Source organism: Vulpes vulpes, chromosome 2 (genome assembly GCF_048418805.1).
Source record: "Vulpes vulpes isolate BD-2025 chromosome 2, VulVul3, whole genome shotgun sequence".
Lineage (NCBI taxonomy): Eukaryota > Metazoa > Chordata > Mammalia > Carnivora > Canidae > Vulpes > Vulpes vulpes.
In genome coordinates, this window is record NC_132781.1 from 107,621,372 (window position 1) to 107,637,896 (window position 16,525).

General features: G+C 36.7%; 1 protein-coding gene across 6 annotated transcripts in view; it reads right to left on the reverse strand.

The window, feature by feature from the left end:
* PRPF18 (pre-mRNA processing factor 18) overlaps positions 1–16,525 on the reverse strand; it is an 83,367-nt gene that overhangs the window by 20,795 nt on the left and 46,047 nt on the right. For 4 of the 6 annotated variants that reach the window (XM_072749496.1, XM_026016333.2, XM_072749497.1 and 1 more), the window contains 5 exons: positions 13,390–13,467; positions 10,013–10,117; positions 7,642–7,755; positions 2,663–2,809; positions 826–894 (listed from right to left, as the gene is read on the reverse strand). In XM_072749496.1, coding sequence (XP_072605597.1) covers positions 826–894; positions 2,663–2,809; positions 7,642–7,755; positions 10,013–10,033 — 351 coding nt within the window. In that variant the 5' untranslated portion in view covers positions 10,034–10,117; positions 13,390–13,467. Of the gene's footprint in view, positions 1–825; positions 895–2,662; positions 2,810–7,641; positions 7,756–10,012; positions 10,118–13,247; positions 13,275–13,389; positions 13,468–16,525 lie in introns of all 6 variants that reach the window. The other 2 variants (XM_026016324.2, XM_072749500.1) reach the window with 1 other exon arrangement.

Below are 16,525 nucleotides of genomic sequence, written 5' to 3' on the forward strand. Positions count from 1 at the left end.
ATTCTATCAGTAGGTAAACAGGGAAGTTGGCAGAGCATATACCCCCCTAGTGGCATTACCTACAAGTAGCCTCTATAAAGGACGGGCTGTCACTCCGAGAGGAAATTCTAGTTCACATTAGTTCCTAAGCCCATCTAATTCCATGCCATATCCTCAAGAGACTGAGGATCCTGATGACTAATATGCTGTATTCAAACTGTTAATAAGTAGAAAGCACTTCTTAAATTTAAATCTCTTGGCCTGAACACATATGGTTTGTGAGTAAATGCTAAAATGAATCTGGCATTTGCACACACTCTCCCTAACCAAGTAAAGCAAGAAATGCTGAGAAAGATGGACTGAGCTCACCAGAGCAGGAACCTGCAGCTATCTGTAGAACTGAAAATGAACAGTCTCTGAAAGGTTGCTGATGTGTTTGCATTTTGCCACTGCCAAGGTCTCCCTACCTCCTTCCTCTCCTCGCTGTCATCACCATTCATAAAAGCTTCTGGAACACTCTCCTCTCACTGCACTCCCTCCTGGAGGGTTTTTTAAAAAAATTTTTCAACTCCCCACACTCTTTGTTCATTCCACTGTTGTGATTCTTCTCTGTGTGTTTACATTAACAAGTCAGTTTTAAAGTGCTACAGTGAAGTAAATATATGTTTCCTTTGAGTAACCTCTATATACCAGTGCACAGCAATACCATGAACCATGTGTATGCACAAAGCATGCTTATTGAGGGATTCCCTGTCCTGTCCTTAATCCTTACATCATCCAAAAATTAAAGACCAGTTTTGAACCAACTCAAATGTCTTCCTCCTTTCCCACTCTGAGATCACATACCTTAAGGAACTTCGTAATGATGTCCATGTCTTTATGATCATCGCCTTTTCCTAAAGACTCACCCAATGCCTGCAGAAAAACAATGCTTCCATTCATTAGTAAAGAGCAACAGCTGAATAGATATTCTCAACACCATTCTGAACACGAATATTTATTACATATACTAGTTTCTGTTTTTAAAAAACCTGAAAGAATTTCCAAATAAGTTAGAAAAAATAAGAAAACACCAATTGGTCATTAAGATTTAGAGAAATTATCTTCTATGAATCAAAAGACAAAAAAAAGAGGCTTAGGGAACTAATGGATAGATTTATTTTCAAGAGAAAAAAACTGTCCTAGAATTAGGTCATGATGATGGGCATCAACCTGCAAATATACTAAAAACCAGTGAATTGTATATTTTAAATGGGTAAGTTGTCAAATAAGTGAGTATCTCAATAAGGCTATTTAAGAAAAACGAAAGCCCATGGGATGCCTGGGTGGCTCAGCAGTTGAGCATCTGCCTTCGACTCAGAGCATGATCCTGGGGTTACAGGATCGAGTCCCTTATCGGGCTCCTTGCATGGAGCCTGCTTCTCCTGTCTCTGACTCTCTCTGTATCTTTCATGAATAAGTAAATAAAATCCTTAAAAAAAAAAAAAAAAAAAAAAAGGAAAAATAAAAGCCCCGAAGTGGTTGCTCACACTATTTTTGTCAAATTTAGGGTCCAGATATAGGTGCTGGTGGGGTGGGAGGAGGAGCACAATTAAAACAACTGTGATCTCATGGACAGTGCAGCCAGGAATGAAAAGAAACAGAAAAATAACAGTTTAGGTTTTCTTAAGAAGAAGAAGCTTTCAACTAAGCCATTAATTTGTGCTTGAGGTAGATATTTAGACAGTACAACACTGTTTTTTAATTATGATTACATGTATCACTCCATGTTCAACACACTGGCAAAAATGAGAAAGCAAGATACTGCCAACTGTTGGCAGTGATGTGGGAATAAAAGGCACACATGCACGGCTGACAGGGATGTAGACTAGTACAGCCAGTCTAGAGAGCAACATAAGAGTACTTGGACAAGTCACATACATATAAATGGCCCAGGGCGCGATCCTGGAGACCCGGGATCGAATCCCACGTCGGGCTCCCGGTGCATGGAGCCTGCTTCTCCCTCTGCCTGTGTCTCTGCCTCTCTCTATCTCTCTGTGACTATCATAAATAAATAAAAATTAAAAAAAAAATTTAAAAAAAAAAAAAAAAAAAAAATCAGCCATCCGGCTTCTGAGTCCGCAGGGGTTATGTACAAGATTGTTCATAACGAAGTTGTGCGTGGCAATAAGGAGCTGGGAGCAGCCCAGCTCTCACTACAAGGGAATAGAGAGTAAAAGGCAGTGCATGCCACAAAGTATGAAATGCTACTATGTACCAGTTAAGACCGCAGGTTCAGATATACAAAAAGCATCAAGGATGAATCTTAGATACAGTGCCAAGCAGAAAAAAGAAACATAAAATTAAAAAAACAAAAGAAAGAAGAATTTCATAATATCATTTATGTCTATTAACAACACAAGCATACAAAATACTACTGGTTTTACAAGACCACCAACAAATAAAAGGACGCACAAACATACCAGAATAATTACTTTTGAGGGAAGGATGGAAGGTAGTATGAGTGAAGAATGAGGGAAAAGGGAGTGAATAAGTAAAAACATGAAATTAAAAAAAAGGCCTTGGTAATGCCCACAGATCACAGTAGTGTGCTCTAAACGGAACCATCTGGTGAACTCAAGCATCTGCCCCAGGGAATGAAAGATGTGATGGGGTAAAGAGATCAGGTGGGTATAGAGATTACCTCTAACTCTTCGATTGTGGTGTTTTCTTCATGAACTTTCAAATCATTCTGTGTGTCTTCCTCTCCGGGTTCCTGACCCCCCACAAGCTCATTGAGGTACTGCTGGTCAATCTTATCCAGAGCTGCTTTCAGATCATTCCTCAACCCCTGAGAAAGGAGAAAAAATACAACTACTATGAAATTTCACTGATGTTCCCCTTAAGATTTTTCACTACTAATAAGTACAATTCATTTTTTTTCTTCTATAAAGGAATTAAGTGCTTAGAAAAACTAGAGACTCCAGTAAGATTTCAATTTATTATGCAGCTATCATCACTGTCCAGTCAAAATTATAACGAATAGATTTAAAAGAATGTATACACAATAGCTACTCTGTTCAGAAAACCAAAGCATGTGTGTGATCCAAATGAGAATATTCCTAAATGCTGGAATTTTCTAATTCGGTCTAGTGCAAGTGACCAGGGATCCACCAGAGCCCTCAACTCATTTTCCCAGTTTACTTAAAATGTCTAACCTCACCACAACTACTCTGAATTCCTTTAACATTCAGCAAAGTCAATAGTAAGAAACTGGTGTCTCATCTACATCCTAGGCTTTCACTAGATTTCTAATAAACCAGCAAATTCCACTTTCTATTCAAATCCAGTTTCTGACCATTTGATAAGAGAAGCAGCCTTAAAGCTGTACCCATACTTTACATCATGTACAAAACTATCTGAAAAAGGTTCAAAGATGTACATTTAAGAGCTAAAACAATAAAACCCTCAGAAGACTACACATGGGAAAAGCTTCATGATACTGGATCTGGCCATCATTTCTTGGACACAACACCAAGGCACAGGCAAAAAAAAAAAAAAAAAAAAACCCAAAACAAAACAAAAAATAGATAAGTTGGGGTTCGTCAAAATTAAGAACTTTTCTGCAAAGATACTACCCAAGAGTGAAAAGATAACCTGTGGAATGGGAAAAATACTTAAAAGTCACTAAGATGATAACGACTGATATATAGAATATATAAAGAACTGTTATAACAACAAACTTCACTAAAAATGGGCAAAGGTCTTGAATAGAGGACCATGTGTAAAAGGCCAATAAGCAAATGAAAAGATGCTTAACATCACTAGTTACTAGGGAAATGCAAATCAAAACCACAATAAGGGGGCACCTGGGTGGCTCAGGTCATGAGCCTGGGGTCCTGAGATTGGGCCCTGCATCACTGAGCTCTCTGTTCAGCAGGGGGTCTGCTTCTCCTCCTTCTGTCCCTCCCCCCTGCTCCTCCTTCTCCCTCTCAAATGAAGAAAATCTTAAAACACACACACACACACACACACACACACACAAGCATGCACGAAGAGACCACTTCAAACCCATCAAGGATGGCTACGATCAAAATAAGCAGTGCTAGCCAGGATATGGAGAAATGGACTCCTTCAGTGCTAGAAATACAAAACAGTGTAGTTGCTGTGAAAATGTATGGCAATCACCTCAAAAAGTTACATGTGCCCACATCAAGACACATTCTAATTAAAATATCAAAAGGTAAAGACAAGGAGAGAATATTAAAAATAACAAAATAGAAGCCACTTGTGTACAACGGCACTCCCATAAGACTATCAGCAGATTTTTCAGCAGAAATCTTGCAGGATAAAAGAGGGTAGTGCATAGTATATTCAAAGTGCTGCAAGAAAAATCTTCCAGCCAAGAATACTCTACGTCACAAAGTCATCATTCAGAACTGGAGGAGAGATAAAAGAGTCTCAGACAAGCAAAACTAAGCGACTTCATTACCACTAAACCAGCCTTACAAAGAATGTTAATGGACCTTTAAGCTGAAAAGGGTGCTAATTAGTAACAACATATGAAAGTATAAATCTCACTGGAATAGGTAAATATATAGTAAAGGTAGTAGATTAATCACTTAGAAAGACAAATGTAGTAAAAATAACTATGATTACAGTAATTAAAGGATGCACAAGAAAAATATGTAAAATGTGACATCAAAAACATAAGATGTGCAAAAGTAGTAAATATGTAGAGCTTAGAATGCATTCACACTTAAGTTTTAAAATAGTCTGTTCCAATTATAAAATAAGTCACAGGAAGTCACAGGGATACACAGCATGGTGACTACAATTAATACTGTATGGCCTACTTAAAAGTTGCTAAGGATAGATCTTAAAGTAAGATCACAAGAAAAAAAATTGTAACCATGTAGAGTGACAGATATTAACTACACTTATTGTGGTAAGCATTTCACAATATACACAAATATCAAATCACTAACGCAGTATGTCAATTACACCTCAATTTTTAAAAAATTTACAAATAAACTCTGTTATCTGGGACAAGCTTGAGCAAGATTAAAATGCAGCAGGTTGTAATAAATTAATAGCTAGAAAATTTTTCAAGGAATAAAACATGACTAGTAGAAACACTGAATCACATATTAACAGCTCACATTAGTATTTTATTACTATCTCTTGATTAAAAAAGGAACTATGATATAGAAAAGAAGTAAATGTTGATACAATGAAGCATTACAAAAACCACTAAGAAAAAAAAAAAAAAAAAACCACTAAGAATTTAAGTTATGGTTTTAAACAGGACTGAAAAAATTTTTAAAAATTGCTGTAAACATTACAATGGAAGAACATTTTTGAAATTCATTTCTGCTTAAAAGAAAAAGTTAAACAGAGAATGACTATATGATCCACCAATTCTACATGTGGGTATACATCAAAGAAGTGAAAGCAGGGACTCCAACAAGTATTTATAAACCTGTGTTCAAAGCAGCATTATTCACAATAGCTGAAAGGCAGAAACAACTCAAATGTCCATCGAAGCTAAATAGATCAACAAAATGTGATCCATATATACAAGAGAGTATTTTTCAGCTTTAAAAAGGAAGGAAATTTTTAAAATAAATAAGTAAAAAATAAAAAGGAGATTCTGACATACACTGTCACATTGATAAACCACTAAGGTACTATGCAGTTGGAAGGCCAGTCCAAGGGAGGCTTCAGTGGACCTTGGCCACAGTCCACATCTAACTGCAATCACATGCAAGACTCCAAGCAAAAAAACTTCCCAGTTTACCCCCAAACTACAGAACCGTAACAGATAATAAATTATCTTAAGTTACTAAGTTTCAGGGTGGTTTGTTACAAACTCTGAGGACCAAAAAATATTTTATAAATTGTGTGAAGCTACTCAGTTTTGGGGTGGTTTGTTACATAGCCATAGATCACCACACCTGTCTCTCAGGCCTCTTACTAAGCCCACAGAAGATCTGAACACTACCATGGCTGACATTTACCCAACATATAAAATGACTTTCCTTTCAGGAGCCCATGGAATATTCACCAAGCCAGACCATCTGCTGAGCTATGTAAGACCGGATCAGAGTCCTAAAAAACTAGAACTCTTAAGCTTTTAGAGAAAATAAAGTATCTCTTCAAAACCTTAGGATAGGGAAATAATTCTTACAAAAAAACACCAAAAGCAATAACCATAAAAAAGAAATGGACTTCATCAAAATTTAAAATGTCTGCCCAACCAGAAGACACCATGAAAAGAACAGGTAAGCCAAAGACTATCAGAAAATCGTCACAAAATTAAAAAAAAAAAAAAAAAAAAAAAAAGAGGGATCCCTGGGTGGCGCAGCGGTTTGGCGCCTGTCTTTGGCCCAGGGCGCGATCCTGGAGACCCGGGATCGAATCCCACATCGGGCTCCCGGTGCATGGAGCCTGCTTCTCCCTCTGCCTGTGTCTCTGCCTCTCTCTCTCTCTCTCTGTGACTATCATAAATAAAAAAAAAAAATTTAAAAAAAAAAAAAAAAAAAAGAAAATCATCACAAACATATAGCCATATATCTGACAAAGGATTCAGAATGTAGAAAGAACTCCTACAGTTCAAAAGTAAAAGGGCAAACAACCCAATTAAAACATGAACAAAAGATTTTAACACACACTGCCCAGAGAAATATATGGGCAATAAAGTCTATGAAAAGATGCTCATTACCTTTAGTGAACAGAGAGCTGTAAAGAGAACCACAATGAAGTACTACTACACATACAAAAGAATGGTTACAATTTAAAAGACTTAAAATAACAAATGCTGATAACATTTGGAAATATTCAACATTTCTTAAAAACTAAAGCATACATTTACTCTTACTATTCAGCAATTCTATTTCTAGGTTTTTACCAAGAGATAGAACACATTACAAATGTTCATAGCAGTGTTATTCATAACAGCCCAAAGTTGAAAACAAATGGTAGTATATTCAACTATCAGCAGCAGCAAAAAGGAACTACTGATTTCTGCAGAAACAATGCATTTTGAAAATAAGCTCAGCAGAAGAAGCCAGACAGACTCTCATGACTCCATCTATATGAAATGCAGAACAAGCAAAATTAATCTACAGTGATAAGAATTTTGAAATGTGTTTGCACAGGCATTCAAAAGGAAAAGGACTAGCTAAGAAGGGGCACTGGGCACCTTGTGTGATGAAAACATTCTTTATCTTCCCAAGGGTGGTGGTTACATACTCAGTGGATTTGTCAAAATGCACTGAACTATATGTATGCTTAACATAGGCGCTTTTTATTATTATTTTTTAAGACGTTATTTATTTATTTGAGAGGCAGGGAGGGAGAGGGGGTGGGGGAAGGGTGAAACAGAGAGCACAAGAGCAGGGGGAGGGAGAAGCAGATTCCCTGTGGAGCAGGGAGCCCATGCAGGGCTCAATCCCAGGATCATGACCTGAGCCAAAGGCAGACCCTTAACTGACTGAGCCACCCAAGTGCCCCAAAATAGGTGCCTTCTAAAAAAAATTAAAGAAAACTTACATTCAGCAGTGGTAATCTGGCAAACTTTATTCTTCCATCTTTGCCTATAATAATGCAATTACTCCAACTCCATACTCTTCTAGTTTATGGGTACAGTGGTATTTCTCAAGTTTTGTCCTGACTTCTTACCTTGTTAACTTCTGGTGTGAGGATCTCGATTTTTCTTAAACGTTGAAAAGCATCATAATCAGTTTCTCCAAATAGTCTGATGGGTTCTCCTCTTTCTCTCAATCTTCTGATAACCTGTAAGAAGAAATAACAGTAACTCCTGTTTTTAGTAATAGTAACTCCTCTTTTAGGTGACTAAATACTTATTTTGAAATGTAGATAGAAAAAGTCAGTTTTTTAATTTTCCAAAAATGGATATAGTGAGTTACTGTCACACCTTAAAAAACCCTAACATGTCCAGGTTCTTTGGCTGTTTCAGCAAAGGCTCCATCTGAATAACAGAATACCTAAGAGAAACATTAAGATGGAAGGGAGGGAAAACTTTTATATACAGAAGGAAAATAAAGTCTGGAGTCAGCTGATAACTCACTAACCATAGCCTAGAGTCAGCACTGCAATACTACATTAAAACCAAACATCCATCAGAAGAGAAGTGATCAGGACAGGGCACATGTCAGGCTTCTGAGGGGCTGATAATACCGTTTCTTGACTTGGGTATTGGTTATATGGGTGTTTTTAAATAATCATCCATTATATTGCACATGCATGTTTTGTACATTCTTCCTATACATGTATCCATTTCATAAAAAGAAAAAATTGTAACAGCAAAAAATCAAGTTGATTCAAAAAAATTTTTTGTAAGTACAAGAACTTTTTCTGGAAACATACACAGTAGCACAGAAACCACTGGTAGAACTCCTACTGAGTTACCCAAAGTATTCAAAAGCAACTTAAGAGGCCATCCAGTGCTAAGGCCCATCAATGTTGAAATGACCTCAAAACACCTCTACCAGGTGCCCAACTAACAAATGACAGGGACCACATCTCTTCATGCAACCCATCCCATTTTGGGGCAGATAGGTTTTACTTCTCAGAATAAACTAAAAACTCCGTCCCTCCAAATTCTACCAATTTATCTTCTACTTTATGAAACCTCAAGAATACGAAATTCTTGTTCAAGATTACAGCTATTGTCAATGGATTTTTTTTTTTTTTAGGTCTAATATTCTTCAAGCTAGGTATTTTAGATTCCTTCCTCTAATTTTCACAGGACAGCACTTAAGAGTCCTCTGTCCTTTCCTCCCTTTCCTTTTGTTCAAAGTTCATTTTTGTTTTGTGACCCTCTGTATAGTTTGCATTCTCTACGTCACATGAGTATCTTTAAATTTTTGTTTTGGGGATCCCTGGGTGGCGCAGCGGTTTAGCACCTGTCTTTGGCCCAGGGCGCAATCCTGGAGACCTGGGATCGAATCCCACATCGGGCTCCCGGTGCATAGAGCCTGCTTCTCCCTCTGCCTGTGTCTCTGCCTCTCTCTCTCTCTCTCTCTATCATAAATAAATAAAGTTAAAAAAAAATAATAAATAAAAAATAAATTTTTGTTTTGGCTTTTTAAGAAAAGTTACAGTTGATACTGACCAGAGTATAGACAAGCACTGTAGTACAAACTGGTACAATAGGTCTACAGAGCTCTGTGATGATATGTATCCCAAGCCACAGCAATGTACAGTCTTTAGTCACCAGACTCCAGAATCATGGTTCCCGCAACTTGTCCAAAAGGAACAATCATACATTAGTATGCACGCAATGACATCTGTATAAAGATGTTTATCTTATCTACGATTTATTTATATTAGGGAAATGCTGAGGCAATCAAAACGATCACTACTCTCTGGTTTTTAAAATATTACAGGAAATTACATAGTCATAAAAATTATACAGATCTCTGTTTTGACCTAGAAAGAGATATTAAAAGTTACAAAATGTATATTTAAAATAATTTTGAAAAATAAGTATGATTTCTTCAAATATATATTTTAGAACAATGTGTTTACTTTTTAAGGTTTAGAAATGTGTGTGTGTGTGTGTGTGTGTGTGTATATATATATATATATATATATACACACACACAAATTTTTAAAAGATTTTACTTATTCATGAGGGACAACACAGAGAGAGGCAGAGACCACAGGCCAAGGGAGAAGCAGGCTCCCTGTTGAGAGCCTAACGCAGGACTCATTCCCGGACGCGGGGATCACGGTGTAGGCCAAAGGCAGACACTCCATTGCTGAGCTACCCAGGCATCCCTAGAAAAATATATACATATATATATATATTTTTTTTTTGGAAAAATATATTCTTTTAAAAGTTTAAGGGTATCAAGAAAAGCAGAGATTAATTCAGAACCTCATGAAGAAAACTGGCTAGCTGCTCAATATTTCAGTTCAACCAGACATATTATAGAGGCAATAATGACATAAAACTTATTGGAAAGAACTGGAGATAAATGCTCTTGAGATGGTTTTTTCATAAAATGCTCATAGACAAACTTACCTCTTGCCTGGAAAGAGTCATGGGTAACTTTTCCTCTGCCAGTTCAAGTTCTAGCACTGGATTCGAAGAAGTTAATGGTTTCTGGTCCTCTTCTTTTGGCTGTATCTGTATTAATAGCCAAAAGAAATCCTATTATTCAGCTTTTAAAACATAATAATACAACTAATATTTATCATTCTGTGCATTAACTGGTCTTGGAAATTAAATATGTTTTAAATATTGAAGGTTTTCTAAATGTACCACCAAGGAAAAAGGTCCCAATAAATGTACATGCTTTTGAAAGCTCATCAAACTTCTCCATTTCAGAGACACAGGAGCAAACATGCACACAGGAGACTGCATTCTTGCTACTAAAAAATGACAGAAATATAATGGTTTACAAAATCAAAAACTTTTAAAAGGGCTGAAACTCAGACTCCTTTCTCCCTAGAGTATAAAGAATTTTATTTTCTTAAAAACAATCAACTTGCTTCTCTTTGAAAAAATCATCTTACGAGCTTCTCTGATCCTGTTTTAAATGATCCGATAAGCCGTGGGTTATAAACGAAGACAAAAACAAACAAACAAAAAAACTGCTCTCCAAGAAACCTGTGAAGCCTCAGGCTCCTGCTTTATCCTGCCCTCCTTTTTGAAAGGCAGGATTCCAAGTGCACCAAAATCACTGCTGGACATGTAGAAACACTCCAAAGGTATGGAGAATTTGCCCCCAGACCGAGCTATGGACCCCGGGGGGGGGGGGGGGGGGGCGGGGAATAACAGCACCACAACCTGACAATGGCAACCTTTCTACTCATGCGACACAGAGTACACATTTCTATACAAAAGGACCTGCAGGGGGAAAATTAAAATCTTTCCATGTGTTTTCTTGAGTCTGCTGCCCAGCTCACAGTTTAGGAAAATTAAGTTCAGCAACGTATAAGGTGTGCATGGTCTGGAAAAACATACTGAAACATGGTTTCCCATCTGATCATGAGACTAATCTAAAATGCCAAAAAAAAAAGGTTAAAAACAAACAAACACAATGCGAACATGAAGGAAAAAACCTTCCATTAAGAAAGGCGACATGGCTGGGGCACCTGGGTGGCTCAGAGGTTGAGTGTCTGCCTTTGACTCAGGTCCTGATCCCGGGGTCCTGGGATCAAGTCCTGCACTGCGTTCCCCGCAGGGAGCCTGCTTCTCCCTCTGCCTATGTCTTTGCCTCTCTTTCTGTGTCTCTCGGAAGGAAGGAAGGAAGGAAGGAAGGAAGGAAGGAAGGAAGGAAGGAAGGAAGGAAGAAAGAAAGGAAAGAAAGGAAGAAAGAAAAGAAAGAAAGGAAGAAAGAAAAGAAAGGAAGAAAGAAAGGAAGGAAGGAAGGAAGGAAGGAAGGAAGGAAGGAAGGAAGGAAGAAAAAGAAAGGCTACATGGTTAAAATGCTATTATTTCTGATTCTGTAGTTAATGGCTAAAGGTTATGTTAACCAGTGTTACCAGTGCTGACAGAAAATTGAAGTAAAAAACTGGGGATTCCTGGGTGGCTCAGTGGTTTAGCACCTGCCTTTGGCCCAGGGCCTGATCCTGGAGTCCAGGGATCAAGTCCCACATCAGGCTCCCTTCAATGGGGCCTGCTTCTCCTTCTGCCTGTGTCTCTGCCTCTCTCTCTGTTGTCTCTCATGAATAATAAAATCTTAAAAACAAACAAAAAACAACTAAACTGTACAACCAAATCAGCATCAATCCACATAAATGGTAACTATATTTCATAAAGGAATAAAAGTAATACATGCTGTATTTTCATTATTACCAAGAAGGAAATATTAAACACATTTTAGAAAGAGAACCCTGAGCTTTCTTTTTAAGCATAAAAACGGGTATTTCCCCAAAAATCTCAGGATGAAAAGCATTTTTAATTATAAAATGCCAGTTAATCACTTTTAGGAAAAGATCTAAGACATTTTGTCAGCAGGACTCAACGTTACAAGCAGTATCTTTAACTGTATTCTGCTTCAGTGCTTCTATCTAAGCAAGAAAGTAATGACATATCACTGAAGCAATCTAAACAAAGCAAAGCTGCCCCTGTTTTAAGTTATTTTCCTACCTTACCATAAAGTTGAAAAGGTTCAAATTTAGGGATCTGGGAAAGCAACAAGTCAGCAGACTAAGCCCATAGTCAATGATTCTCATTCCAGATCAAGTGTAAGTTAGACAACGATGGGCAAGCAAAAGATGAAAATTCTTCTGAGTAGCTATTCGACGGCTATTTACATAAACTGTGTTTTAATTTCCTAAACTGGAAGCAAATGAAATCAATATATTTATGAAAAAATATCAAAATACAAATGCAAACTTTTGTATTTTAGAAATCAGAAACGTAAAACTCCATTTCCAATACTTGCCCTCTGCCAACACTACAAAACCAAACCAAATGCACATACATTCCTCATGCTTCTAGAAATGCTATGCCAGATAATTTCTAGAATTCTCCCATTACATGCACAAGATTATCATATTATACATGTTTCACAAGCAAAAAGTTGATGTCAAATTTACAATCTGGCAAAAAAGTATTCAACAGAACCTCTGAATTTTGTTTCAAAAATTATCAAATTAGATATAGTCTTCTTTTAAAATAATTTCAACTTCACCTCATAACATTTAATCCCTCCCAATAAAAACCCCATATATTGTTCAACTATGATAATAGTTGAGTAAGATAATAACAGGGTAACCTCAAGGATACTTTTAGTCATGGTTCTAAAATATACAGTCTTCCAGACAACTCATTTGTTTCTAACAAATATTTCTATACATTTTCTAACAGTAGACAAAGCAGCATCTGATATGTGGTACCTTATTACACAAAAGCAATATAAATGCTGTATCACATTCTATCTCAGGCAGAGGTACTTGGGACCAAAAGGAATTTATTAGCAATGCCAAATAAAAATAATGGCTTAAAATATTCAAGTGGAAGAGGGGAAATACCACTAGTAATACCACTGTGGCTGAATGAATAAAATAATTGAAATCTCTTAAAACAGACTTTTATTGGGAGAGGTAGGGAGAGGAGTGGTGGTGGTGATGAAGATGAGGCAGTATCAGATCCAGGAATTAAAATTAAAAAAAAAAAAAAAATCAAGCTTTAATCTCAAGCCACTTCATGCTGTCCACAAAAGCCAAACCATTCCAAGCCAAAAGTCATGCATGGATTTTCCTGAATTCAAGATTTAAAAAAAAGAAAAAAGAAAAAAAGCTCATACCTCTCCAGATGGCTTCTCATTTATAGGCTAATGTATAATATTGATAAATTGAACAGAGATCAATAATTTTGTCACTTTAACAACAGCAGTAAAAATGTAAACTCAGAAATGTACAATGAAACAGAAAAGCAAGCACTCATACCTTGTAGCCACATCTTTCAAAATAGGCTTCCTCTTCTTTTTTCGCAAGTTCACTACGCTTGAAATACTTTTTATTTTCCTATTGAAGAAAAAAGTACATGAGTAGGTCCCCAGGTAATATGTCATGTTCCATAGTCCACCTAAAAACACTCCAGTTTTTCAAAATCATGATCAAGTTTGATTCTGTAGAGATCATACTGATTTCACAAACATGGCACCTGTCCTCTAGCCTGCTCTAAATATGAAGTACTGGGTGGCAGTAACTGGGTGATGGACATTACGGAGGGCACAAGACGTTATCAGCACTGGTTGTTATATGCAACGGATGTACTACTGAATTCTACATCGGGAACTAATGATAAACTATATGTTAACTAACTGAATTTAAATAAAATAAGTTAAATAAATATTAAGTATTTTTCTTACAGTATCATTTTAACAGGCATAACAAGAAGAAACCAACAATATTTTCCAAATGTTCACGTTGTTTTGATTTTATTTCCCAATGTTTGGGTTCAATGATAATTTCTACAAGTGGATTCATTATGAATCACATAAAATAGAACACTATTTTCTCCCAACAGAAACAACTAAACAAAAATTATGGTTAACTGTATCTGACATTTAACTTCCATTTATCCAGAGAGCTCCAAAGATGTATCCAAATTCTTTTTGTCATTTGGAATCTTTTTGTATCAATTTTATTTGTATTAATGAGGTCTCAAAATCACATTAATTCCTAATCTAGACACAAAATGGTTTGAGAATCTTTATTAAAAAATCGCTTAGGGATCCCTGGGTGGCGCAGTGGTTTGGCGCCTGCCTTTGGCCCAGGGCGCGATCCTGGAGACCCGGGATCGAATCCCACATCAGGCTCCCGGTGCATGGAGCCTGCTTCTCCCTCTGCCTGTGTCTCTGCTTCTCTCTCTCTATGTCTATCATGAATAAATAAATAAAATCTTAAAAAAAAATAAAAAATAAAAAATAAAAAAATAAAAAATAAAAAATCGCTTAAAGCTATTTGTTTTATAGGATTCAATGTTATGAGACAAGCTCTAAATCTGTAGGAGGAACAAATGTTTGTTCTTTCTGTACCGTATACATTATTCTCATTGTTAAATCTAGTCCCTAATTTGGACATCGTTACTGTCTACAGCTATGCCTCTTGGATATTATTCCACTAATGATTCAGCTCAAATAAAGCTCCTGCTCTCCTTCATTAGTAATTATAATTGTACCTCAAGATACCTCCATACATATTTAGCACTTCACAGTTCCCAAGCTCATTCACTCTGACAATAATCATGGATGCTAATAAGATCATGACAAGAACGGTTGATGATGAACAATGGACAACTCATGCTGCCACACTTGAAGGCAGCAGTCAAGTCTGGCATCAGGAAAACATTATGTGTCTCCTACATGATACACACAGGAAGTATACAGCGCATCTACGAAGTATTCTTGCCAAAGAGCTGCGAGGTCTCATTACGTTTTTTAAAATTTTTATTTAAATTCTATTTATTTAACATATAGCACATCACTAGTTTCAGGAGAATTTAGTGACTAGTGATTTGCATATATAACACCCAGTGCTCATTACATGAAATGCCCTCCTTAATTCTCATCACTTGGTTACCCCATCTCCCCATTCACCTCCCCCTCCAGCAACCCTCAGTTTCTTCCCTATAGCCAAGTCTCTTATGGTTTGCCTCCGTTTTTATTTTTCCTTCACTTCCCCTATGTTCATGTTTTGTTTCTTAAATTCCACGAGGAAATTGTATGGTATTTGTCTTTCTCTGACGGACTTATTTTGCCGCTTAGCATAATGCCCTCTAGTTCCATCCACTTTATTGCAAATGGCAAGATTTCCTTATTTTTAATGGCTCAGTAATATTCCCGTGTGCATGTATGTGCCTGTATACACAACACATCTTCTTCATCCATTCATCTGTTGATAGTAGGTCTCATTTCTAGTTTATAAGAAATGTAAGGAATAGGGAAATAAGCTAAACACCATCACTGGGAAGCAATTAAACACTGGTACATTACCAACTAGCCAGTTTTTCCAAAAAGTTAATGGCATAAAAAAGGGGGGGAGGGGATGTTCTTGATTAAAAGAAACCAAGAGTCATAGTAAATAAATGCAATGAGTGGACTGTGTGGATTGGATTTGAACAAACCAACTGTAAAAACATGTATTATATATTTTAATTCAACTGAGGACACGAACATGAGAGGACTATTTAATGGTATTAGAGATAAATAATTTTGCTGGGTGTGATCACATCTGGTTTATAAAAGAACACATTCTTACTTTCTAGAGTTACAAGTGTTAAGACAGGAAGAGACAAGGGTTCATTATAGAATTCTCTTTTTGCATATGTTTAAAATTCTAATAAAGAGTTTTGTTTTAGTTCATTAATTCAATGAACATTTACTGACATTCTCACAACTTACTGAGCCTCACACACAACTAGAACTCTGGTCCTGAAATCCTTTAAACTGTCCAGTATTGCAAGCTACAGATCTTCATTCCCAAAATCCTATCCCAGCATCACCAATTGTTTCTTTTGACTACACAGCATGTAGCAGTCGTATTTCATATAAATAAGCTGACAAGCATACTGGTATTCTCTCAGAAAGAGCAGATATACATGAAGAAAGTAAAGGACTCTCCAGGCCAGAGTCTGTGCTGGCATCTTTTTTTTTTTTTTTTTTTTGTGCTGGCATCTTTTACTACCATGCCCCAATTCTATGGAATACACCTAAGAAAATCTTAGTCTACAACATGGCTTCTCAAAATGTGGTTCATGGACCTTTGGGGGTCCCTGAGACCTTTTCAGAGGCTCTACAGGGTCAGACATATTTTAATAATAATACTAAGAGATCATGTGCTGGCTGCCCTTTTCACTGTGCTCACACTGGCACTGACAATACAAAAGCAATGGTGAGGAAAACCACCGGAACCTCAGCATAAGGAAAGGTAAGTATTTATTTAGGTCTCAGAGTTCATTGTATGCTTCATCTTTTAATATTTGGTATGATGAAATCAAACATATAAAATAAAACACAAAAACATATAAAGTAGTTCTGCTACATAATAAAGTAGGATAGTTGTCTCCTGTTTGGCAGAC